The sequence below is a fragment of the Marmota marmota genome, unplaced genomic scaffold (assembly GCF_001458135.2).
Source record: "Marmota marmota marmota unplaced genomic scaffold, marMar, whole genome shotgun sequence".
NCBI lineage: Eukaryota > Metazoa > Chordata > Mammalia > Rodentia > Sciuridae > Marmota > Marmota marmota.
This window is the reverse complement of record NW_026000240.1, coordinates 27,211,650-27,236,450: the sequence shown is the minus strand read 5'-3', so window position 1 is coordinate 27,236,450 and position 24,801 is coordinate 27,211,650. Positions and strand designations below refer to the sequence as shown.

General features: G+C 35.8%; 1 protein-coding gene across 8 annotated transcripts in view; it reads right to left on the bottom strand.

The window, feature by feature from the left end:
• Window positions 1-2,541: 2,541 nt before the first annotated feature.
• Window positions 2,542-24,801, bottom strand: part of Stag1 (stromal antigen 1) — a 261,193-nt gene continuing 238,933 nt past the window's right edge. For 6 of the 8 annotated variants that reach the window (XM_048794466.1, XM_048794467.1, XM_048794468.1 and 3 more), the window contains 9 exons: window positions 23,639-23,740; window positions 20,157-20,305; window positions 19,040-19,168; window positions 11,511-11,716; window positions 7,344-7,518; window positions 5,543-5,653; window positions 4,965-5,079; window positions 2,756-2,836; window positions 2,548-2,669 (listed from right to left, as the gene is read on the bottom strand). In XM_048794466.1, the coding sequence (XP_048650423.1) occupies window positions 2,646-2,669; window positions 2,756-2,836; window positions 4,965-5,079; window positions 5,543-5,653; window positions 7,344-7,518; window positions 11,511-11,716; window positions 19,040-19,168; window positions 20,157-20,305; window positions 23,639-23,740 (1,092 nt within the window). In that variant the 3' untranslated portion in view covers window positions 2,548-2,645. Of the gene's footprint in view, window positions 2,670-2,755; window positions 2,837-4,964; window positions 5,080-5,542; window positions 5,654-7,343; window positions 7,519-11,510; window positions 11,717-19,039; window positions 19,169-20,156; window positions 20,306-23,638; window positions 23,741-24,801 lie in introns of all 8 variants that reach the window. The other 2 variants (XM_015487017.2, XM_048794464.1) reach the window with 2 other exon arrangements.

Below are 24,801 nucleotides of genomic sequence, written 5' to 3'. Positions count from 1 at the left end.
CAGCCCTCTCCAGTGGTCTTTATGGATCTCCGTAAGCTGGAACTCTGTTCTCAGCTACCATACTAACTGCATGTCCACATTTTGTTGCCTTCCTCTGCTCCGGCTCTGCCACTGCTCTCCAAAGTTGTCAGCCCACTTTAAAGGTTCTAGTCTGCCCCTCCCTTTCTTGCCTTGATTTCTGAGCCCACAGTCCAGTCACTTCCACCTTACAGTACTTGCTATGAAGAGCTCTAGTCTGCTTAATGTTCAAGGGCCTGATTTCTCTGTTCGTATTACCTGAACTCTTGAGCTCAAGCCGATTCCTCTTATAGCAGGATTGTATTTAAAAATACCTGATTGTGTATTTCTGTTATTATCTTTATTTCTAACTAGGCAGTGAGCTGCAGGTCGGCAGACAGCATATTTGAGGTTCTTTACAAAATTCTCTTTGGCACCTACTACACAATCATCTGAAAGACTGTGAGCCACTGGGGAAAGGATGGTGGCAGACTAGAATTTTAGAGACCTTGTAAGAAGCAATCATTGAAGTTGGATGGCTAACCAACCTGAATGATTGTGGCCCAGCAGCTTAAAACTGCTTGGCAAATCCAATTCCTGAGTCTGCAATTTGGGATTCAGACCCTGCTTTGGTCATGACGGCTATGGTCCTGTGTACTATGGTCCATCCATACAGTAGTACATATAAGCTTTTTTTTTTTTTGGTAGCAGTGATTGAACCCAGGGGTGCCTTACTACCCAGCTAGTTCCTCAGCCCTTTTTTGAGATGGGGCTAAGTTGCTCAGGCTGGTCGTGATTTTGAAGTCCTTCTTCCCCAGCCTCTCAAGTAGCTGGGATTACAAGCAAGTACCATCACACTCAACTTTCATTATATTTTTGCAGTACTGGGAATTGAACCCAGGGTTCAAGCATGCTAGGCGAGTACTTTATCACTGAGCTACGTCTTTTTTTTTTGAGCAGGGTCAGTACACACTGACCTTGAAATTATGATCCACTTGCCTCAGTCTCCCAGGTGGCTGGGATTACAGGTATGCACCAAAGTCTGGCTAAGCTTTTTTTTTTTTTCCTGAGGTACGTACAAGAAGTGTTTTACCAGGTTGTGGAATTTGGATGCCAAGAAGGGCATGTTGATGGAAAATGTAAAGGAACCAGCCAGGAAATTCCCTGGGCTGGACTAGGACTGTCCTATTCAGAAATCCAACTGGCCAAAGAAACATGAAGCTCCGGGATCTTGGAAACCTCATTAAAGTGGACCGAAGAATGCCCTAAGTATGGTAGTATAGGTTAGTATTCTCATTGGCTGTTGTATAGGAGTGACTTTCCCAACAGATGCCCTCACATTAAAGGCAAAAAGAATAAAGAATTTTTTAACTAGACAACTTGGGCTTACCGAGTAGAGGACTGTCATGTATCTGCCTTTAGACTGAGAATGGATAATATGATGAGCTGTCATACAGTTAAGAGGCACTGCTAGGATCTTGCTGCCCCTGCCCCCGCCATGAGTTACATAAACCAGTTCCTTTTGGGCCACACAGATAGTCAGTGAAGCTGAGAGCTGGGGAGTCACCATCATGCTAAGGCTCAGATTTCCTAAAGGAAAGTCACACCCATCCTCCTCACCTTTCCTCCTCGGCTTCCTGGAGAACTCACCTGCTTATTTCCCAAGTCCTCATCTTTGCTGCATAGGCATCTTATGCTGTTTAATGAGCTCAGCCCAAAGGACATCCCAGGCTATGAAATATGTAGGTTGTGATTTCTTGAGAGAAGCCATTTTTTTTGCAGCCATGTAGAATTTAGGTGGTCTTCAAAGGGCCACTGCTAGGAGCAAACATAAGTGAGCTCAGGCAGGGCAAGAACCCAGGTGACAGTGCATATTCATTTTTCATGCCTCAAACTACAGAGGACTTGGCCTCCTCACTCTCTCCAGGGAAAACACCTAATATGGATAACCTCATCATCATTAAACAAATTGCCTGAAAGAGCAAATTCTCTTGAGCACAGAGGAAACAAATCTCCTTAAAGCTTTACCTAGTAGGAACAGTAGGATGACTACCACAAACCTGATTTTGAATAGTTTATTAAAGGAAAGGTGAAGCATCAGTTTCAAATTGTACAAAAGGAAAAAAACCTCATATTGCAAATGTACAATTTACAGAATTACTAGCAAAACCAATCAAGGAGACACTGAAAATACAAAAATTTGATTGACTTCAAACTCAACTGGAAACCCATTGGAGTAGATATTAAGACTTTTTTGTTGTTGCATGGTAGTCTGTAAGTTTAAGCATCTGTCTTCCACAAGAGACTACAAGCAAAGGATCAGTCTGTGCATATGTCAGGACCCCTCCTGGTTTGCTCCTTGACCAGAATCACAGGCAGTGCTGGGTGGATAGGCCAGTCATTCCTGCTCCTTTACTTCCAGTGAAGCCCACATTTCTAGGAGAAAGGCCCTAGCTCCCTTAACTGGAACCCAGGAATTGCTGAATTAGCAGATAAAACATTTTTTTGGTGACCAAGTTTTTTTTTTTTTTTTTTTTTTTTTTTAANCAGATCACATCAAAAGTGTTTTTTTCCCCATACAAGCTATCACAGTATATAGGCCTCTAGCTCTAAATAATAGAGTTCCAGATTTGTATTTTCTTCAGACTTCAGAACATAGGCATCCCAAATCCCTAGAAAATGAGAAACACAATTATTAATTTCATGTATCTACATGACCTAAGAAACCATAAATAAAAAGCACTAATTTAATATTTACTGAATCATCTTCTATGATAGCTGCAGAGTCAAAGAAGTCTGGCCTCAGCTCAGCTCTCTCTCTTCGATTTCTTGACGGGGGCTAAAAAGAGAAATTAATATTTTTCTTGAGATCATTAAGACAATCTAATGTAAAAATCAGGTAACATTTCTGATGGTATAACTACACAGAAACATTAAGGGTCAATTATTATTATTATTATTTCAATTCCCGAGCCACATCCTAGCCCTTTTATATTTTATTAGAGGCAGGGTCTTGGTAAGCTGTTTAGACTGGGTTTGAACTAGAGATCCTCCTGCCTCAGTCTGCCTTAGTCTAAATTGCTGGGATTACAGGTGTGCACCACGGTGCCCAGCAATGGTCGTTTTTTTTTTTCTTGAATACTGGGGATTAAACTCAGTAGCACTTGACACTGAGCCCTATTTTGTATTTTATTAGAGACAGGGTCTCATTGAATTGCTTAGCGCCTCGTTAAATTGCTGAGGCTGACTTTGAACTCTCAATCCTTCTGCCTCCACCTCCCAAGCCGCTGAGATTACAGGTGTATGACACTGTGTCTGGCCAAGGGTTGATTTTTTTTTTTTAAATATTTTTTTTTTTTTAGTTTTTGGCGGACACAACATCTTTGTTTGTATGTGGTACTGAGGATCGAACCCGGGCCGCACGCATGCCAGGCGAGCGTGCTACCGCTTGAGCCACATCCCCAGCCCCCAAGGGTTGATTTTTAAAGGAGAATGAGAAATTGGCTATTTTATGCAACAGATTTTTAAAAAGTGAGCATGTAGATATTAATTTTGGGCCCACAAAACATATCTTCCCTTTTAAGGATCATTATAAAAATGATTAAATACTAGGTGATGAATTTCAGTGAGTTCTCCAAAGTAGATAGTTTGAAAGCTACTGGGACTGAGGACAGGAAGGTTACAGATTCGAATGACATTTCTTATAAAAACTTTTCATTATGGAATCCTCAAAGCACACAAAGCAGAATGTTATGGACTGAATTATGCCTCCTCCCCTGGCAATTTACAACTCCTAGAACCTTAGAATGCGATTATATCTGGGGCAGGCAGATCACAATATTTTTAAAAATATTTATTTATTTTTTATTGTAGTTGGACACAATAACTTTATTTCACTTATTTATTTTTATGTGGTGCTGAGGATTGAACCCAGGGTCTCGCACGTGCGAGGCGAGCATTCTACTGCTGAGCCACTACGCCAGCACCGAAGATCACAATTTCAAGGCCAGTGTACATAACTTAGCAAGACCTTATCTCAAAAATAAAAAGGGCTAGGGATATAGCTTAGTGTGAAGTGCTTGCCCTGCATGTATGAGGCCTTGGGTTCAATTCCTGTAAGGCCAAGAAGGAAAGAAAAAAAAAAAAGAAGTATAAGGTCATATGAGTAAGCCTTAATTAAATGTAACCAGTTTCCTTATAAGAAAAGACCACATGAAAACAAAGGGAGAAGGCAGCTATCTATAACGTAAGGAAAAAGAACACAAAATGCAATCAACTCTGCTGACACTTTCATCTTGGATTCCTGGCTGTTTAAGCCAGTCAGTCTGTGGTATTTGCTATGGCAGTCCCATCCAACTGATATACTGGGAAAGCAGTATGATGAATTTCCAGGTACTGATCACTTAGCTACAATTGTCAAACATTTGGTCAATCTTGCTTCATTGAGTCTCCTGTTTTTTCTTTCCCATATCATTTTATCTATATTCAATGTTATTTTTAACTAATGGAAACTTTTTAAAAACATTAACATCAAGCATTACTATTCCTGAAAAATGATTTCTTAGTATCACCTGTATCTAGTCCATACTCAAATTTTCTTGTATAAATAATATACAAAACTGTTTGATATATATATATATATATATATATATATACTGCATTTGGTTGTTATGTTGGAGTACAGTATATATTGTCAGACTCCAATTTAAAGTACAAGATGCCAGATATACTCTGCTGAAAGATCTGGGATGAGTTCTTTCTCAAGAAAAGGGGTTGGGGGAGGAATCAGACCCTGTTATTGCCAGAATTCAAAATATGATGGCTTTCAAAACAGGCTTAAAAAACACATAAGTTCATCTAACTGCTCACTGTTGGTCAATGTTACCACTCCTCACCTCACAGCATTCAGAGAACAGAGCATCATTTTACCCCAATGCTCTCATATATTTTAACAGAAATTTCCTTACTAGATCAATAACCATGGTGTCTTCAAATTCTTCATTCATATCTTCTAACTGGCTCCGGGATGACATCATCACATCTTCAAAGATGGGCTCAGCATCTTCCTCCATCAGACCCCGACTGATGAAGAAAAAATAGAGTCAGAAAGCTGTTTTTTGGAGTTTTGGCTCTTCTAACCAATGAAAAGCACACCTCCTAATTATTTCTGACAGAGTACATAAATTATGATTCTGAACTTCAAGATAATTAAGGATCACACTCCTTTGATTCACTCAGATTTCTTTTCAAATCATGATAAGTAAATGCAAAAATAATGGAACATTTATTAAACTGTGTCAATTTCCCCCAAACTTTACATATGAGGAATCTGAGGCACAGGTGTTTTAGAGCTCGACCAAGTCCATGTAGCTGGTAAGTGCTAGCATTTAAATGCCTGAAGCTTAGGAGCCCTCTATTCCTATTCTGTGCTGCACAGCATATCTAGAATTATAACTTTAACTCCTAAGACTAAACATTAGAGACACCCAGAATGACTAGCATCACATAATTGTTATGATCTCAAGATAATCACTGTAACACTTACACAGCATGTCTTACTCCAGTTCTCACTTTCATGTAGTTCATTCCTGTTCTGTCCTTCCGATTTAAGTCTTCTAACTTCGGCTGGCCTAACCAAGAGATCTGCATCTGAGGACTAAGAAAGGGTACTATTATTCATTTTGTGGCGGCAGATTTAGCTAACCAGCCCCATGCTAAGAAAGCCATGGTTGGCTGACTTAATCCCCATAGGAGGAATCAGTTGGATTTATTCAGTGCCTTTGTGAAAAGGGCAGTAAATTGCCCAAAAAAGATCACTTAGAGGTCTCCAAGAGAAGCAGGTTGGGGCTAGTTGGTAATGCTTTAAACTGTCGCCCTTGTTCTCCAAATCCCTGCTAAAGAATACTTCTCAGACCTGTTTCAGGCTACTGCACCATTCACAGGTGTGCCTTATTGGACAGCAAGCCTCTAAGGAACAGAAATGATACTATCCTTTCAGATTTTGTAACCTACTAAATTTAGTAACCTACTACATTTCTAATCTTTTCCATTTCAATCTATTGTTAGTTGTCTCTTATCCAGTTATTCATAGCATAACTCACTATATTCAGATAAACACAAATGAGGATCTAGTCTCAAGACTAGGTAGAAAAAAATAAAAATAAAAACAACTAGTAGATTTTTATAGCAAAACTCATAGCATTACCCTTGCCTTCTCTACAATTTTTTAGAGCCCTGTGTACCAGAAAACAATCTGATTGCCACTGTGGGTAAAAGTCATGATGCTGGTTCTCAGAGGGCAACTAGTCTCAGCACTTATCAAATAAGATCTTAAAAAATTCTTAATCCATGAACAGTTTAAAATATAAATGTAACCCAGACAAAAATATTAATTAAATGGATGATAAAAATGTAGTGTATGAAAAAGTCTGTTTGCTTAGACATTGGACAGACTAGCAGAGGCTTTCACAGGCTATCTTGTCAAGGAAGTAACCTGTGTTATCTTCTTCGAAGTCCCTAAAAAAAAATCAGACCTGGCCAATGAATATGTGAATTCCAACTGAAATTAGCATTTAGTGAGATACTATGCATCTAAAGGCCTGTGAACTTATTTTAAGAAGAAAAGTTTTTATTAAAGAATAAAAGAGGGACTGGGGTTGTGGCTCAGTGGTAGTGCGCTCGCCTAGCATGGGAGAGACCCTGGGTTCAATCCTCAGCACCACATAAATAAAATAAAGGTATTGTGTCCAACTACTACTAAAAAATAAATATTAAGAAAAAAAAAAAGAATAAAAGATATTTCATTAGGAACTCCACAAAGAAATAGTACATATACAGGAACTCCACAAAGAGATAGTACTTTTCTGGTACAGACACAACAAGAACGTAATTTAGTAATAATATTAACTGGTATTTAAGGTTTCTAGCTTCCCTTCCCAAGTTGTCTTCAGCAGAATACTTCTAGTTTATTCTTACATATTCCTGTGATGTTGATAGGAGATGAAACTATCATTATATCTTGAAAGTTAAGAAAACTGAGGCTACTTAAATAATAGTGGAACAAGCTTTATATCATGTTATCAGTAAAGGTCTTTAAATATTGAGGAAAAGATATCTATAACACTGCTTATAGCCTTTTTATAAATCTTGAATTTTGGGTCAGTACTGGAGATGGAACCCAGGGGATGCTGGTCAAGCAATGTACCACTGAGCTCCATCCCCAGTCCTATATATCTTCTTTATTTGTAACTTCATTTTTGAAAGATCTGATCAGCGATGTGATAAAGTTTTTCTTACTTTAACAGTTTTAAAGTTTTATGGCAAGAAAATGAGTTCTCAGTACTTACTTGTGTAAAAAGTCTGGTTCAGAACCATGCTCAGTCTCAGGTTCTTGAATCTGTTCTCCCATGGGCCGGCTATTCTCTCGCAACACAGTGGAAGTGAGCTGTGGGGCTGGTAGGGGGCCAGGAGTCTGAATCATGGTGTCAGTCCTGTTGAGCCAAGTGTTATCCAGACTTTCATCTGTAAAATTTCAATTAGCATCCCAGAATGTCACAGATGGGAGTGATATCTGGTGGAAGTTACAAGAAACTTGAAGACCGTAGTCTGAATCCCAGTTCCAAGTCTCCCTTGTCTTTGCATTAAGTTACTGAACTTCTAAAGTTTACCTAGCTTCACAGAGTTGTAAGGATTAAATGAGGTAATATATGTAATCATCACATATTAGCTATTACCACATTATCATGTCTCTCAAGTTAATCTCTGGGATTCATTCGCATTATAAGGGGTTAGTTAGGAGTGGGGTCAGTCAGGGCCCTCTCCAGCCATTCTCTCCTCAAGCAACAAAGGATGTATTTCCTGAGCCTCACAGGGGCCATAGGCAGCAGCACTTAAAGACTGGCTGTCCTTTAAAGGGAAATCAGCAAGTTGTACACAAATGGACATATTACCCAAAATAACTCGTTTTGCCAGATTATATATGTGGACACAGGAAGAGGCTATTTTATGCTTCCGAGTCCTCTAAGGAAGCCTTCTCTGATTATCCCACCACCCAGCCCCCATTTAACCATTCTCATTTAACTTCTAGAGGAAATATAATAATTTTTGCTTACTTAGGACTTAATTATACATTAGCAGGTCATCAGTCATATGCACATGCTCTCTCTGTAATTAGATTTAAGTTTCTTCAAAGGGGCCAGGAACTATTTTTTCCTGCTTCTGAAGATGGTTTATAAAGATCTAAGTCATTATTTGCATAACTAAACCAAGACATTAATAAACCAAAATAAGGCACTAATCCTAATGGTTCTACCTATAAAAAGTTTACATTATTTTAATGTGAGAAGACTTTTTAAAAATGAGTTCTAAAAAGCTGTGCACAGTGGCACATGTCAGTAGTCCCAGCTACTTGGAAAGCTGAGGTAGAAGGATGGCAAATTCAGGACTGGACAACTAGCTTGGCCAGATCCTGTCTCAAAATAAAGAAATAAAAATAAAAAAGGGCCAGAGGTATAGCTCAGTGAAAGTGTCCTAGATTCACTCCCAGTACTTAAAAGAAAAAAAAAAATATTTGGAAGAATTATAATCACAAAGTCACAAAGTATAATATTAATCACCTTGTTTTTCCTCTCCCTAATAAGTCTCAGAGATATGTAGGTGTCAGGTTCTTCATCTGCCACCAAGCATTTCATCTCTCTCAGTGTTTCTCAGATATTTGGTATTTTCTCAGACATGTGAACATTCTGGATTGGCTTTTCTGCCCTTGAAAATATCCACTCATTGTCTGGTTAAGGCCATTTTACTGACCCGAAACTCACTATTGAATCAATCAACAAAAATGTGTTTAATCATGTTTTATGTATACTGCTTTTCATTCAACATATAACTCAAAACTTTTATTCTCTGCAACAGTACAAGTAATGGTCAAAAACTTGACGTCATTTAGTTTATTAAATTATAAATGTCAGTTCTCTATTTCATGTCATCTTTTCCAGAAAATCTTTCCTGATTCATTAAAAATTTGGTCATTCCCTGCATATTGCCAGAGCCTGCTGTATTTAGCTCATCAAAGCACTGATCATGATGAACTCAAACTGCCTGTTTCTCTTTTCTGTCTCCCCATCTGCACCAAGAGCTATTTTATTAATTCTTAATCTGTAACACTTAGCTCACTTCTTAGAAAGGTGCTTGGTAAAGACTTATTCAATAACTTCAGGAAGAACTCACTTGTAATCCTTTAAAGATTCCTCTGTAATGCATTCTCATCTTGATCTCAAACAGATGAAACTGCTGCCTGAAAGCTCTACGCATGCAAACTATTTTAGTCATTCTGTACGTTTCAAATTCACACAGCAAAATTTTTTTTTCAATTGAATAATTAGCAAATTAGGTTATTTGGTCTATACATTCTTCCCACAGTCTTAAAGGTAATAATACTAACTATTCCATTTAGTAGATTACTTATTATTTAAATTCTTTTAGCCTTAGTTTCTTCTGTGTAAAATCTGACAAGTGTTAAACTCAGCTGATTTATAAAACATTTATAAACAATTATGGGGCTGAAGTTGTGGCTCAGTGGTAGAGTGCTTGCCTAGCATGTGTGAGGCAATGGATTCGATTCTCAGCACCACATATAACCAATAAATAAATAAAGGTCCATCAATAGCTAATAAAAATATTTTAAAAAGTTATAAACAATTATATGATATAATGCACATAAAACATATAGCAAAGATTTGGTGAATGTTAGCTACTATGAATATTATATCTAAGAAAATCTGTGAATAAGGAAAAAACCCCCATATATCAATATGGGCAACCTGATAAGACTGCTGTAGAAGTATTTTCAAAGGGAAATGACTGGGGTCATTCTTTAGAGAAAATTCCAGTATCCTACAATCCAAAGATAGAATTTTATATTTTTATTCTTTGGACTTTTTAAAAAGACTAAATATAGCAAAGCTAAAACTTAAAAAGAAATCTTAAACTTTGTTAAGACTACTACATTTTTACATTAATTCTTTTATTCTCTTTGAAATAAAGAAGCTACCTAATGCACTGATAAGAGGCATTACTTATATGATCATGATAACATTCTGATAATGCAACCAACATTTATTGAATGCTATCTATAGGCCAAGCATTATGCTCAGTACTGTGTGTACTACATTCTTGATTTGGAGTATCTCATTATAAATTCATAGTATCTGACAGGATAGGTATTCTGACCATCTTTCATTATTGAAGTTTAGAGAGCTTAAGTAATATCCTCCCAAAGTTAACATCGCTGCTAAATGAGAAAGTCATGTTTGAATTCTGGAACTCTGATTTTAGAATTTGTGTTCTTCATTAATAGTCAATACATTCTCCCTAAGAATAAAAGACACATTAGATTTAAATTCAAATTTAGTTATGGATTTTAGAAAAACCTTTGGTAAATCACTTTTTAGGCTGCAGGAGCGAGGTAATGGGAGCCAAATAGCAAGCTGCATAAAGGAAAACAGGACTCAAAACACTATCCTTCTCTCTTGGTTTAGAGACAATTTATTAATTATTTTTAAAGAAGCATCGAGAAGGGGAAGATCATTTGAGACAATAAGCATGTTCACTTTGAGGCGTCTTTCAGGAAGTTTTAAGAGAAATGTTTTGTTTTAATACAGCAATTTTCATTCTTTTTGGATATATATAGGAATACCTACCGTTCATCAGATTTTTGTGACAGTTCAACTCCCTGTTCCCCACAGTGCAAGAGGGTTATAAAATTTAACCATCAATGTCTTATGCTACAAAAATAAATTAACCAACCAATGACAGAACTGGAACACTATTCTGGCATATTCAATTTGTTGCAGAGGTCTACCCTCAAATTACCAGTAGCCCTCCATTATTAAAATGAATTTTGATACAACAGGACTGATTTTTAAAAAATATTTTAGTTGTAGATGGACATATTACCTTTATTTTTTATTTATTTATTTTTATGTGATGCTGAGTGCTTTACACATGCGAGGCAAATGTTCTGCTACTGAGCTACAACCCCAGTCCCGCCATTGACCTTTGTATATAAAATTTTAATGTATTAAAGGCATATAGTTTAGGGATCAGTCTTATACTTTCATAAATGTTTCCCCTTTTTTTCTGTGTGTATCTTCCTCTCTACTCCATGTTTTAAAAAAAAATTTTTTAAGTTGTAGATGGACACAATACCTTTATTTTATTTATTTATTTTTATGTGGTGCTGAGGATTGAACCCCGCACCTCACATATGCCAGGCATGTGCTTTACCACTGAGCCACAACCCCAGCCCATACTCCATGCTTTTTCAAGATGCTTTTTCAAGTTCCTTGACCCTTTTCTGTCCCCCTTTGTCTATTCTAACCTTTTTACCTGTATCACTCAGTGGGTATCAAATATACAAGGACATCATGTTCCTAACACTACCTTACTTCAACAGATTACTTCCTATTTATCTAAGCCAGGCAAATCATTCGTCTCATATGAAAATGCAGACTTACCTTCTACTCGTTTTTTGTGAAGTGGGGGTCGTCCTTTCTTATTCCTTACTGAGGAGGTTTTACTGCTGCTACTTCCACTGTTCACAGACATCCTATCATCTTCACCTCCAGTGACTAATGAATTTCTATAGGAGATGAGTGGAAGCCATACATCTTCTCTCCTTTCCATCATCTGCTCAGTAAGGAATTTCTCGAGGTATGAATGACTAGAAACACAAATGAAATGTAGCAATGATTTCCATGTGAGCAGTTACTGTATCACTTATTTAATTTTTTAATCTGAGGTTCTTTTTCTGAAGGCTCTAAAGAACCCTAAGGACAGACATTAGCAGTGGTCACCTGTGGAAGAAGAGGACTGAGAATTAAGGTTTTACTTCACATATTTCTAGAATGCTATTGAATCAGAGAAGGGTGTATTTACATCAGGAAGGGTGCATGTATGTATATGTGCATGTTTGTCTTTTCTATGTTTCTTCTTTTAAACACCAATGGTCAAAAAAAAAAAAAATTAGAAGTTGCCTCAAAAAGATAGTGAGTTTTCTATTTAAGGTGTTCAGATCAGGGCAGAATTTTTGGAATGGTGGATTGAAGAAATCAGAATGCCCTCTCCCTAGGAAAACAACTTTTAACAGGTAAAAATTATAAAAAACAAAAGTTTTTACAAATGATCCATAGGAATATAGCAAATAAAGAAAAAAATTATTCAAGAAAACCTATTATAAAGTCTTGGTAAGAACAAGAGTTTATAAGCATCTGAACCACAATTTGTTTTCTTCTCTTGTTCCCTCTCTGCTACTACAGTTCTAAGTTGTAGAAACTCTACTCCAGGCAGATGGCTAAGAAGAGCAGAGCTCCCCCTTTCTAGCTTCCAGCCTAGGGCTACCCTGCAAGGGAGGAACATACTACTTGCCTTTTGCAACACCTTTTAGTCCTGTGTTGCAGCTTTATTCTGAGTAGCAGCTGGAATGAGTGAGGCTTCTGGCCTCAACTTGTGGGGTAGGAACTCCAAGCACAAGCAGGCTGAGAATACTAGGGCCCTAAATATCTCAACTCTAACTGAAGGGGCAAGCTGAGAACCAGTGGTTACCCAGCCTCCCCCTGCTTTAAGAGAAAAGCTTCTGATAGTAACTATTCTGGGAGAAGCTATTTCCACCCTACCCCATCCTTCCTTCCTCCTTTCAGTGGATTAAGTGTTAAAATTTCTGCCCAGGCGCTGGGCAGACTATAAGGAAGAATCTCTGTAGCTGTCTAGCCAGGGCTGACATTATTTAGAAAATTCCTTTCGTAAGGGCCTTGTTGTAAACAATGAGATCTTGATGAAAGGCAAGATGGTGCCAGTAGGTCTTTGATATTATTAGCAACAAATGACAGCTAAGACTCCAGAAGAGAACCAGGAAAAGAGAGCCAAGAAGAGCTCTTCTGGGATGACAGTGATTTCTTGGATGACAGTTGGATGTTAATTAGCTTGACTGTAACAATCATTTCCCAACATATACATATATCAAAACATCATGTTATATATATTCTTATTATTTTTAGAAAAGGAGCAGCTTCAACTCTTCACCCCATCCACCAAACAAAATGATTCTTCATTTTAAGAGTTCTAATGATTCATTTGAGTTTAGCCTACCAGGTCCTCCACTGTGCTTATAGTGTTCTGGCATGCTTTTTCCCCTCCCTCCCATCTCAGAATGGGAAAATGCTTCACTACCAATTTTTGGTGGCTACTAACAGGATGCTGGAATAATTAGGCATTACATACATTTATTCTTACATGAAAGAAGGATAACTTTTTGTTATTGTTCTGCTTATATAAATGCTGTGATTGAAGTAAGAACGTACTGTTTAGAGGCTTCAAATTTTGTGAGTTTATTCATTAAACAGATTTGGAAAAGGTTAAAAAAAATAAAAATCCTGGTGGTGGCAAAGTTATGTACATATGCTAAGCAGTACCAACATAAGGGTGAATAGGGTAGGGAATGGGACAGACTTGAAAGCATTCTCCAAGCCACACACAGATCTATCAATATTCAATTATTGCAGCAAAAGGGGCTTAAACATAGCTTCTGAAAAAACAGATGAACAATGAGCTATTCTGACCTAGGGGCAACTTCTAGGAAACAAAGCTTAAAAATAAAATCATGTGCTCTCCTGGTCCTCTGAAAACTGTACATACTTTGGCTGCCACTCTCAGGAGCCATCAGAGAGAGAGGGATCTTCAAAGCTGCTAGTCCCTGGCTTAAAACAAGGAGTAAAAATGTAACCAACCTGAATTATGACAGTAGCCTTCAAGCCACACACACATCTATCCATAAAGGGTAAAATTCTAACTGGCTCAGGGAGCTAAAATACAACCTGATCCAGGGGTGACTGTTGGGTAGCTAGGTCAAATGTTAAAAACAAAGGAAAAAGGATCTGAACAGGTACATCAGAGGCTGCACATTACAGAGGAAACAGATATCACAAAATTTGTTCATCCAAGTAACTAAACAAATGACCAAGCAAAAAACAAACAAACAAAAACCCAAAAAATAAGCCACTAGGAAGGTAGGCAATCAGTGTCAGAAATAAATAATTACTTCACAATATAATTGCAATATATTTTCTAAAATGTCCAGTTTTCAGGGGGAAAAAAATATATATATATATATATATAAAATTTGTGGTGCTGGGGATGGAATCCAGGACCTTGTGCATGCAAGGCAAGCACTCTACCAACTGAGCTATATATCCTTAGCCCATGATATGCTTTAACAACAGGAAAATGTGATGTACAGAAAGGGTAGGGGGAAGCAAGCACTAGGTCCATGGCCCACAATGATTTCTAAGTAATTATTGCAAATATATTCAAAGAGATAAAAAAAGAAACACATCTAAAGAATTAAAAGTATGATGATCAAATAGAGAATATGTATAAAAAGAAAAGATAATGACAGAGCCAAATGGAAATTCCTTTCCTTTTTGGTACAGGGGATAGAACCAAGGGCTTTGTGCATGCTAAGCAAGAACTCTATTTTTGAACCACACCTCCAGCTGCCCTTTGGAAATTCTGAAGTTGAAAAGTGCAAAAATGAAAATGAAAATAAATTTCAGGGGCTCAAGAGTAGATATGAACAGACAACCCTGCCCCCAACCAAACCAAACCAAACCAAACCAAACCAAACCAAACCAAACCAAACCAAACCAACTTGAGGATATATTAAGAGATTAAGCAATCTAAAGGAGAAAGAAAAAAGAATAAAGAAAAATGAACTAGAGCCTGAGAGAAATGTGAGATACCATGAAATGCACTCCCAATGTAATAAAGAAATAAAAAAATTAGAGAAATAATGGCTAAACATTTCCCAAGTCTAAGGAAAAATATTACTTTAAAAATCTACAAAGCACAATAGACTGAAACAGAATTAATGCAAAGAAATCTAAACCAAGAATCATCATGGGAAAAATGCTTTCTGAAAGTTAAAAATCAAGAGGAACTCTTGAAGCAGTAAGAGAAAAGTAACTCACTACTTATGAAGAAAATCCAATAAAACTAAGTGATGACTTCTCATTAGGCACAATGGAGGCCAGAAGGCAGTGGGATAACAAATTGCTGAAAGTAAAAAACTTATCAAACACATTTTTTTTTTTTTTTTTTAGTGCCAGGGATGGAACCCAGGGCCTCATGCATGTTAGGCAAGTGTTCTATCCCTGAGTTACATCCCTAGCCCTCAACAAGGATCTTATGTCAAGCAAAATTTAAAATAAAGTAAGTCCCAAATGAACAAAAGCTGAGAGATTTTTTTTTTTTGCTAGCAAACTTGCCTTAGTAAGAAGAAATACTAAAGGAAGTTTTTCAAGCTGAAAGCAATGATACCAGAGGATAATTTGAATGTATATGAAAAAACAAAGAAAACGAGTAAAGGTACTTATGTAGTGATAAAAGACACTGCACATTTACTTCCTTTCTTTACTGATCTGTATAAATATATATAGTATTACTGTATTATTGGGGCCAAAACCAGAAATGTAATATATTTGATAATAAGCACAAAAAAAGTAGGTGGGAGAAAAGTTGCATTACAGTAGGGAATGACAGTAGATGGCCATTAAAATCCACAGGAAGAAATTAAAAGAATCAAAAATGGTAAATAGGTTAATGTAACAACCTCCAAATATATTTTTACTTTCTTTTCTCATCTTCTTAAAAAAACATAAGATTATATCAATTAATAATTATAACAATAGCACACACACAAAAAGAGAAGGAAATGGGGTTATGTGTAAGTTTCTATATTCCTTCAGAATTAAAATACAGTAAATCTGAAGTAATTTTTTTTAAGGGACCGGGGATTGAACTCAGGGACATTTGACCACTGAGCCACATTACCAGCCCTATTATGTATTTTATTTAGAGAAAAGGTTTTACTGAGTTGCTTAGCACCTCGCTTTTGCTGAGGCTGGCTTAGAACTTGTGATCCTCCTGCATTATCCCCCCTCCCCCCCGGGCCCCCAAGAAGCTAGGATTATAGGTGTGTACCACGGCACCCGGCACCCAGCCTTAAGTAAATTTTAATAATATGCATACTGTATGGCCTCAGAAAATCACTAATAAACTGAAAAACACAGATGGATTAAAAAAAAGGCATAACCCAATCTTATATTGTCTGTATGAAACACACTTTAGATTTAAGGACAAAAAGACAGAAAGTAAAATGTTGGAAAAAAAGACATATTATGCAAATAGAAACCAAAATAGAGCTGGAGGGGTAATACTAATATCAGACAAAATAGAGGCAAGATAAAAATTACTAGACATGGAATAGGACACTTTAAAATATCAATCAATTGATCAGAAAGATATATAACAATTAAAAATCTATATATACCTAACAGAGCCCCAAAATACATGAAGGAAAAACTGACAGAACGGAAGAGATGAGGAGTCAATTCAATAATAGACTTCAATATCCCACTTTTCATATGGGTGCAATGGTACACACCTGTAATCCCAGCGATTCAGGAGGCCGAGACAAGAGGATTCCAAGTTTGAAAAGAATTTCAACAACTTAGTGAGTGGGGATGTGGCTAAGTGGTAAAGCACTTTTGAGTTCAATCTCAAGTACAAACAAACAAACAAACAACAACAAAACATAGAACTAGGAAAAGATTAACAAGAAATTGAAGACACCACAATCAAAACTATAAGCCACCTATAGACACCTACAGAATAAAATTCTACCCCAAAACCAGAAAAATATGATCTTCTCAAGTATACACGGAACATTTTCTAGGTTAGATCATATGTTCCATAAAATCAAGTCTCAATAAATTCAAAAGGATTAAAATTATACATACATGATCTCTGACAACAGAATGAAATTAGAAATCAATAACAGAAGGGAAATTTAGAAATTCACAAATTTCTGAGGCCCTAAGAAACTTAGTCACACCCTGCACCCCCCCGCCCCAAAACCCTCACCAAAGAGTGGGGCTAAGGATGATGTAGCTCAGTGGTAAAATTACCTCTGGGCTCACTCCCCAGTACAAAAAAAAAAAAAAAAAAAAAAAAATCAATAAAAATTAAAAAGTCACAAATGTGTGATAATTAAAATACTCCTGAATAACTGAATAACCAATAGGTTAAAAAATAAATAATAAGTAAAATAAAAAGATACTTTCAGATGAATGAAAACAGAAATCCAAAAGACTGTGGAGCTTCCTGTGGCTTTGAGATTCAGGGTATGACACAGCATTGTGGCACTGGTGGTCTTACATGTGTCACAGAAGCCTGGGGCTGGTCTCTCTCTATGGTAATTATCGCTAAAACAGCAACAATACACCAAGAGCAGACTCCTATCAAACCTGACCAAAGGATGCTTCCTGTCTAGGGCTAAAACAGCAGAAGTGACTATAGACTCAGACAAAATAAGCTGTAAGTTGAGAATTTCTGGGGGTGGTGGTGGTGGAAGCAAGACTACAGACTGGACTAAATGCCTGTACTTTTTAAGATGACACTGCACACCAATCAGCATCAAGAACTTTCATGAAACTGTGACCATATCTTATGGTGAAAATAAAGCAACATGAACTGACCATATAGTTATCTGTTTGGGTGAACTCTTGGATGGATAATTTAAAACAACTGTTTCAAGGAAACTGAGCTTTAAGAATACAGAAGAATAATTCAATATTCTGAGAGAGAAACAGATGAAAGCAATTAAAATCAAATAGAAAGCCTTGAGCTGAAAAATACACTAAGTGAAATTAAAAACACGATAGAAGTCATCAATAGTAGAAAAGATCAAACAAGAAAGAAGAGCTTAAAAATGGGTTACTTAAAAATAAGTGGAAGAGAAAATGAGGAATGAAGGAAGCATACATGAGCTTTGGGATAGTATTAGAAGAGCAAATATTTGGGATACTGGGATTTAATGACTTGAAATGTCAAAGGGGGTACAAAACTTACTTCAAGAAATAATAACAGAAAACTTCCAAACCTAGAAAAGAACACAAATACACAAGTATAGGAAGGACAGAGGTTCCCAGTTATATTTAATCCTGGTGAGGATGTGGGAAAAAGGTACACTCATAACATTGCTGGTAGGACTGGTGCAACCCTTCTGGAAAACAGTATGGAGTCCTCAGAAAATGTGGAATGGAACCACCATTGGATCCAGCTATCCCACTCCTTGGCATACACCCAAAGGACTTAAAATCAGCATACTATAGAGATGTCATCACATCAATGTTTATAGAAGCTCAATTCACAATAGTTAAGTCATGGTACCAACCTAGGTGCCCTTCAACAGATGAATGGATAAGGAAAATGTGGCATGTTTATACAATGGAGTATTTCTTAGAGATAAAGAAGAATGAAATTATGGCATTTGCCAGTAAATGGATGGAAGTGAAGACTATCATGCTAGGTGAAATAAGCCAATCCCTCAAAACCAACGGCCGAATGTTCTCTCTGACATGTGGATGCTGACTCACAACAAGTGGGTTGGGGGCAGGCAGGGAGGAGTAGGGAAGGGAATGAGGATGGGAATGGGAAAGACAGTACAATGAATCAGACATAACGTTTCTATGTTCATATATGAATACACAAACAGTCTAACTCTACATCATGTACAACCACAAAAATGGAAAGTTATACTCCATGTATACATTCTACTGTCATATATAACTAAAAAACAAAAAAAATTTGAAAATTTCTTTTAAAAGCTACATATATTTTTTTAGACTGCTATCAATTATAAAAAAATAGAAACTACAATAAAATTAATGTTAAAGAAAACGTTATACAATGGCTCAGTGTTCATATCTTTGAATTGCAGGATTCAATACCTGTTTAATTTCATCTTATACATTCTAAGTTACTAAAAGTGAGTAGTAAGAGAATAACAATATGAAGGCTTGAAAGAAAACAAAGTTCCTTAAATCAGCAGTTATTTTGTCTATCTCATTAAACACTTTTTAAGAAAGAAACATTTGAAATTTCAATGGTGTCATTATAAAAAATACTTCCTTTGGAATGTGCAACTTACACAGTCTTTTTGTCCTGTCGAAGAAGTTTAGAAGAAAATTCACTTAGTACTTCAAGAAAAGCCAGATTAGGAGGTGGATATTCTTGTCCTTTCTGATTTTGGTATTTAAAGGCAAACTCTATGCCATCCCTGAAGTTAAAATAAAACACAAAAATACACTTAGTATCTTATTGTTCTAGATAGTTCATGTAGTTCTCTTAATGTGCTAAAATTACAAAAACATTTGGGAAGGGAGTGAAATCATCACTGAAGAAGTAATATCTGATAAATTCAAATGGCAAAACAATGCGAATTTTCATAATGTATTTTGCTTTTGTATTCAACTTTAGAGTATCAATCAGCTGTGTGAATTCAGGCTTGCGGTTTTCTGTATTCAGTTTTCATAGTTGTGAAATGAGACTGACCAAATCAGTACTGCATAGTCTCTTTTAAACTTGTTTCCCAAATTTTCTCACTGGTAGACCAGATAAGAAAGTTAATAAATTTTCCATTTTATAAGATAAAGAAAATGTGCAGTTCATATAAATTTTTTCTTTTTTGAGGTGGAGATTGAACCTAGTACCTTGCACATATCAGGCAAGTGCTCAACCACTGAGCTACATCCCAGCATGATAATTTTTTTTTTTCCAAATTAAAAATGCCCTCCTTCTTCAGAATGCCCGCCCCTCAGCTCCTTGCCTTCCACTGGGTGTGTTATCTGCAGGTTCTTTGCTCCTCCACAGAGGAGGAGCCAGGATAGACCCCTGGAGATCCTGCCCATCTCACCAACACTGTCTGGGTTTTCTGATCCTAACTAGCAATAAAGAATTTATACTTGCAAATAAATAAATAAATAAAACAAAAATAAAATTAAAATGCCCTCCTACTTGGGTTGGGGCTATAGCTCAGTACCACATAAAAATAAATAAAATGAAGACATTCTGTCCATCTACAACCACAAAAAAACAAACAAACAAAAACCCTCCTACTTAACAATCTCTAAATTAGATTAATAGCTATAATTCTTATAATTTGAAAAATCTGTAATTTATAGCTTTAAAAATGGGTCAAAACAGTTATTTTCGTTAAATTCCAATAAACTAGATTCTATATAACATTGTTTGCTTATGTTACTCACTTGTGAAGTGTGGCAACTGCTTCTCGTGTCTTGATCTGGTCCAGTCCAAATGTAAGGGCAAAGCGACGTGCCAATTCTTTAATACCACTGACATGGGCAGAAGTCCTATCTAGGTTGGGACCTTGTTCTTGAACAAGTTCATTAAACAACTGGTAGAAAGAAAGAGGGAAAAAAAAAAAAAAGGAAAAAACTTACAGTTAAGATATATTTTAGATTTTATTTATTTTTAGAATAGGAGTATAGTTTAAAAATATATAAAAGGTGTAAGATAAAACAAATGTTTCCCTCCTTGCACTGAGCTATAGCCACTATGTTTTCCCTTACTTGGTCATTTTGTATTAGTAATTTTTTGAGTTCACTTTCATGCTGCTGGTATTATTAAATGCAGAGAGGAATTTATGTCTTTTTAATGCCAAATTTTTAAAGAATACATTTTGCAATGGGAAAAGGTAATATATTTACAGAAAAATAGTACATATTTACAAATACCTATATATAGTCTTTTCACAGATATGTCAATATATGAAATACAGGGTTTGGAACTCTGTTTTTTCCATTTATTATAAGTAAGAACATTATGTAAAATAACATTATGTAAACATCCACATATATTTGGATATATGGGGCTATGATTTTTCTCACTCAGCCACAAAATACACCTAAAAGTTCTTAAACTGAGTGGAGAGGTTTTATAAGTTACATATATATCACAAAATAACAATAAATATCCCAGAGTAATAATATAAAAACAATCATCATTCTACTATCAAATCTAGAAACTTAATTGTATGTGCAAATCTATCTTCCTTCCTGAAATATGGTGTGAACTGTCCAGCCTTTTATCTAAAGCTACTCCCTCCTTATGCACTGAATACAGATGAAAAATAAAGTCTTCACCTACTCAAGGGTTTGCTACTTACTTACTGCTTTCTCTTGCATCATTAACTATTCCTTTTCTATTAGATGCAAGCATCTTTAAAAATACCACTAACTTCTTGACTCCATTTCCTGTGCCAGCTACCAATGCTTGCGTGATTCATTTTTGTGGCACAGGTTCTAAAAAGTCTTATTTACGTTTGTTTTCTTTACTACTGAACATTTTCTTTTATTTGTCTCCTTCACTTTGTTTTCCCCATTTCCAGCCTCTGGTAACCATCACTATACTCACTTTAACTTCACACTTATTGAAATAACTCCTGTGTTCAACTATGTTGTTCCCTGTTTAAGTGTTCTTCAGCAATGAACTGGTCTGAATTACTTATTTACTATGTCATTACTAGAAGGAATGGTTCTTCTGGAGATTTTCAAATTATGCACAAATAGCTGTTTATAAATCCTTAAGCTTTAAAAAGCCTTTTATTGACACCTGTATATAACAGTCTTAAACTTTAAAATTTAAGGTGAATTCAAATACATTTTTTTTGTAAAGAAATTCAATGAATATCTATGTAAAAGTTCTCCTTTCTCTTTTCCACCAAATACCATTCTTTTTTTTAATGCAAAGTAATACATATACTTTTAGTTGTTTAGAACCCAGTGCCTCACATGCCAGGCAAGCAAGCGCTCTACCACTGAGCCAGAACCCTAGCCCACCCAAATATCATTCCTTTTTTGGGGGGGATACAGATGATTGAACTCGGGCACTTGGCTACTGAGATACATCCCCACCCCCTATTTTGTATTTTATTTAGAGACAGGGTCTCACTGAGTTGCTTAGCACCTCGTTTTTGAACTTGCCTATCCTCCTGTTTTAACCTCCAGAGCCGCTGGTGTTATGTTATGGTGCCTGGCCCCAAAACCATTCTTACCAAAGGTAAACGGTGTTAAAAATCCAACATTTCCTACATCATCTTAGACATATTACAAGTACATATAAAATTTTTATTTTTAAATAAATGCTATTCCACACTATTTATTTGTCCTATAGCTTTGTATTTTTCATTTCATATTTTGCCATAAAATTTTTCAACAGCCAGGGATAGTGGTGCATGCCTGCAGTCCCAGCTGCTCTGGAAGCTGAGCTAGAGGATCGCTTGATTCCAGAAACTTGTCAACCTAGGTAACATTTTAAAAAAATTTTATAAACTACTTCAGAGTATCATATTTTAATTTCTCCTCTAATGATGAATTTTATACTATTTCCAGTTTTTTACTACTAACACATTGCTATAGTAAAAAATCTTTTACATATATACATCTTGGTGCACACTTACATGTTATTTATTTATATATGTAGAAGGAAAATTACTAGTTTAAAGGGAATATCTTTTTTAAAATTTTTTTCTTTTAATAATTTTTAGTTGTCAATGGACCTTTAATTTTATTTTTAGATGCGGTGCTGAGAATTGAACCCAGTGCCTCAAACATGCTAGGCAAGTGCTCTACCACTGAGCCACAACCCCAGCCCTGGGAATATATATCTTTAATTTTGAAATATACTACAAAATTTCTTTCAAGAAAATTTCTTTAGTCTAAAGGGACCTTCACTTTAACATCCTTCATAAAGTTTGGTGATCCTAAAAATCTGGGGATATCCTTTATCAATCATTTCAATTAATGATAATCTGTTCAATGATGGTAAATATCTCTTTGTTTTAATTTATATTTCATTAATTACTAACAAAATTATGCCTCATCTCATGTTTATTGATTAAGTTTTCTTCTCTGCAAAGTGCCTTTTCCAAAACTCTTGCTCACTTTATCGTTTTCACTGATTTGTAGGGTTTGTTATATATGAAAATATTTCTCCCCAAAATGTCATTTATTTTTTAAACTAAGCGTTGACTGATGTACAAACCTATTTCAGTTTATATAGATCACTTTTTTTTTTTTGCTTTTGGTTTTCTTAGAAAAAGATTTTTAAAATATTCTTTTATTTCCTTAAAACTGATTAATTTTTAACCTTGATATATAATCCACCTAGTGGTTATTTTGGTACACATTAGGTGGGCCCAGAAGTAGCTATTTTTCCAAAAGCATACTCAACTAACCCATCACTGTGAACTGAAGAGTCCTAATCCTTTCCCCACTGATTGAAAATGAGACCTTTATCACAAATTAATCACACATATGTAGAAATTTACATGCATATATTTCTGAACTCTCCAAACTCTCTATTTTGGTTTACTAGACATTTATATATTTAAAAATTTATTTGTGCAATATATTTTCTTATTTGGATATTGCTGGTGTCCCTTCATCATTAAATACCTTTACTTCTTATTTTTAAATTATTGCTTTTAAAAGTTTCCAATTTGACTCTTCATTTGGCCTAAGAGTAGATCACCTCAGGATTTCATGTTTTGTAATAAGAACTGGAGGATTATCTTTCAAAAGAGGACATGCAATCCATGTCTGTATCAGAAAGTAACCACAGTAATACATTAATGAGTTAGTTTAAATCAGGTAAAATACCTAGCACATACTAAGCACACAGAAGTTGCATCTATTCTTTGTCTCCCCCTCCCCTCCAAATTACTCACCTGCTGCAAACTGAGAATGAGGGTCTTGGCACATTGAATTTTATCAATCTGCCTGGTTTTGCTCAATGTTTCCTTAATAATATCACCATAGTCATTGTAATACTATGAGGAAACAAAAGGAAACACAGCTTTAAAATTTTTGCAAAAAAAAATTTAAAATATTTATTTTTTAGTTGTAGTTGGACACAATACCCTCATTTCACTTATTTATTTTTATGTGGTACTGAGGACCGAACCCAGGGTCCCGCAAGTGTGAGGTGAGCGCTCCCCTGCTGAGCCACAACCCAAGCCCCAAATTTTTGAAATTTCATGAGATGAAGGATGGTGTTGGTAAAAGAAAGAAAAAGTGACTACAAAAAGGATTTCATTTCTTCATCTTAAACATAATGAAAGTTAAATGATATTTTTCTAAATTAAAGCAATGTACATTTGATACCTAATTATGAGGTAAAAATAATAAAAACTAAAAAGGCCAGGAATTCCAGGAGGAGAGGAGGTGATATAGGAGAGAAAAACCTCTCAGACTTCAGAAGAGAACTGAACACCATCTAAAAGGTGGATATAAATTGAAGAACTAAAATCAAAACAGTTAAAATTGCTTATTTCTGGAGATCAGCCTAAATGGGAGGACAGATTAGAGTTAACAGATTTATTGTTTCATTTATTATTTTAGGTCACCAGAGTAATTTAGCACATAGATCTTTCCTAAGTTCAGTTTTAAACAGATCATGTACAGAAAAGCCACAGAGCCACGTATCAGAATAGCAAAAATCTATCAGACTACTCATAAAAAGGTCAGAGCCTACAATGAGCAGAGATGTGAAAAAAGTGCTAGGGCTGATAAAAATTTTGAATAAAGTTATTATTATTATTATTATTATTATTATTATTTGGAACTGATGCAGTACTATTAAGAAATGACAAGGCAAAACTAAAATCCAAACTCAACATATTAAATGATTCTCTAATTTTCTGATAAGGGAAAAAAGTACCTAAAAATGGTAGAATAACTGGCAAAATGATACTGAAAGCCAGGTTTAGTGAAGAACCAATGAAAGCATCAAGTCATTACAAACAAATTAGTTTTCTAGATTGCACAAATCATGTCCTAAGGAAATTTGCAGAGATTATAGAAACATTGAGTTATTTAAGGAATGGAGAAA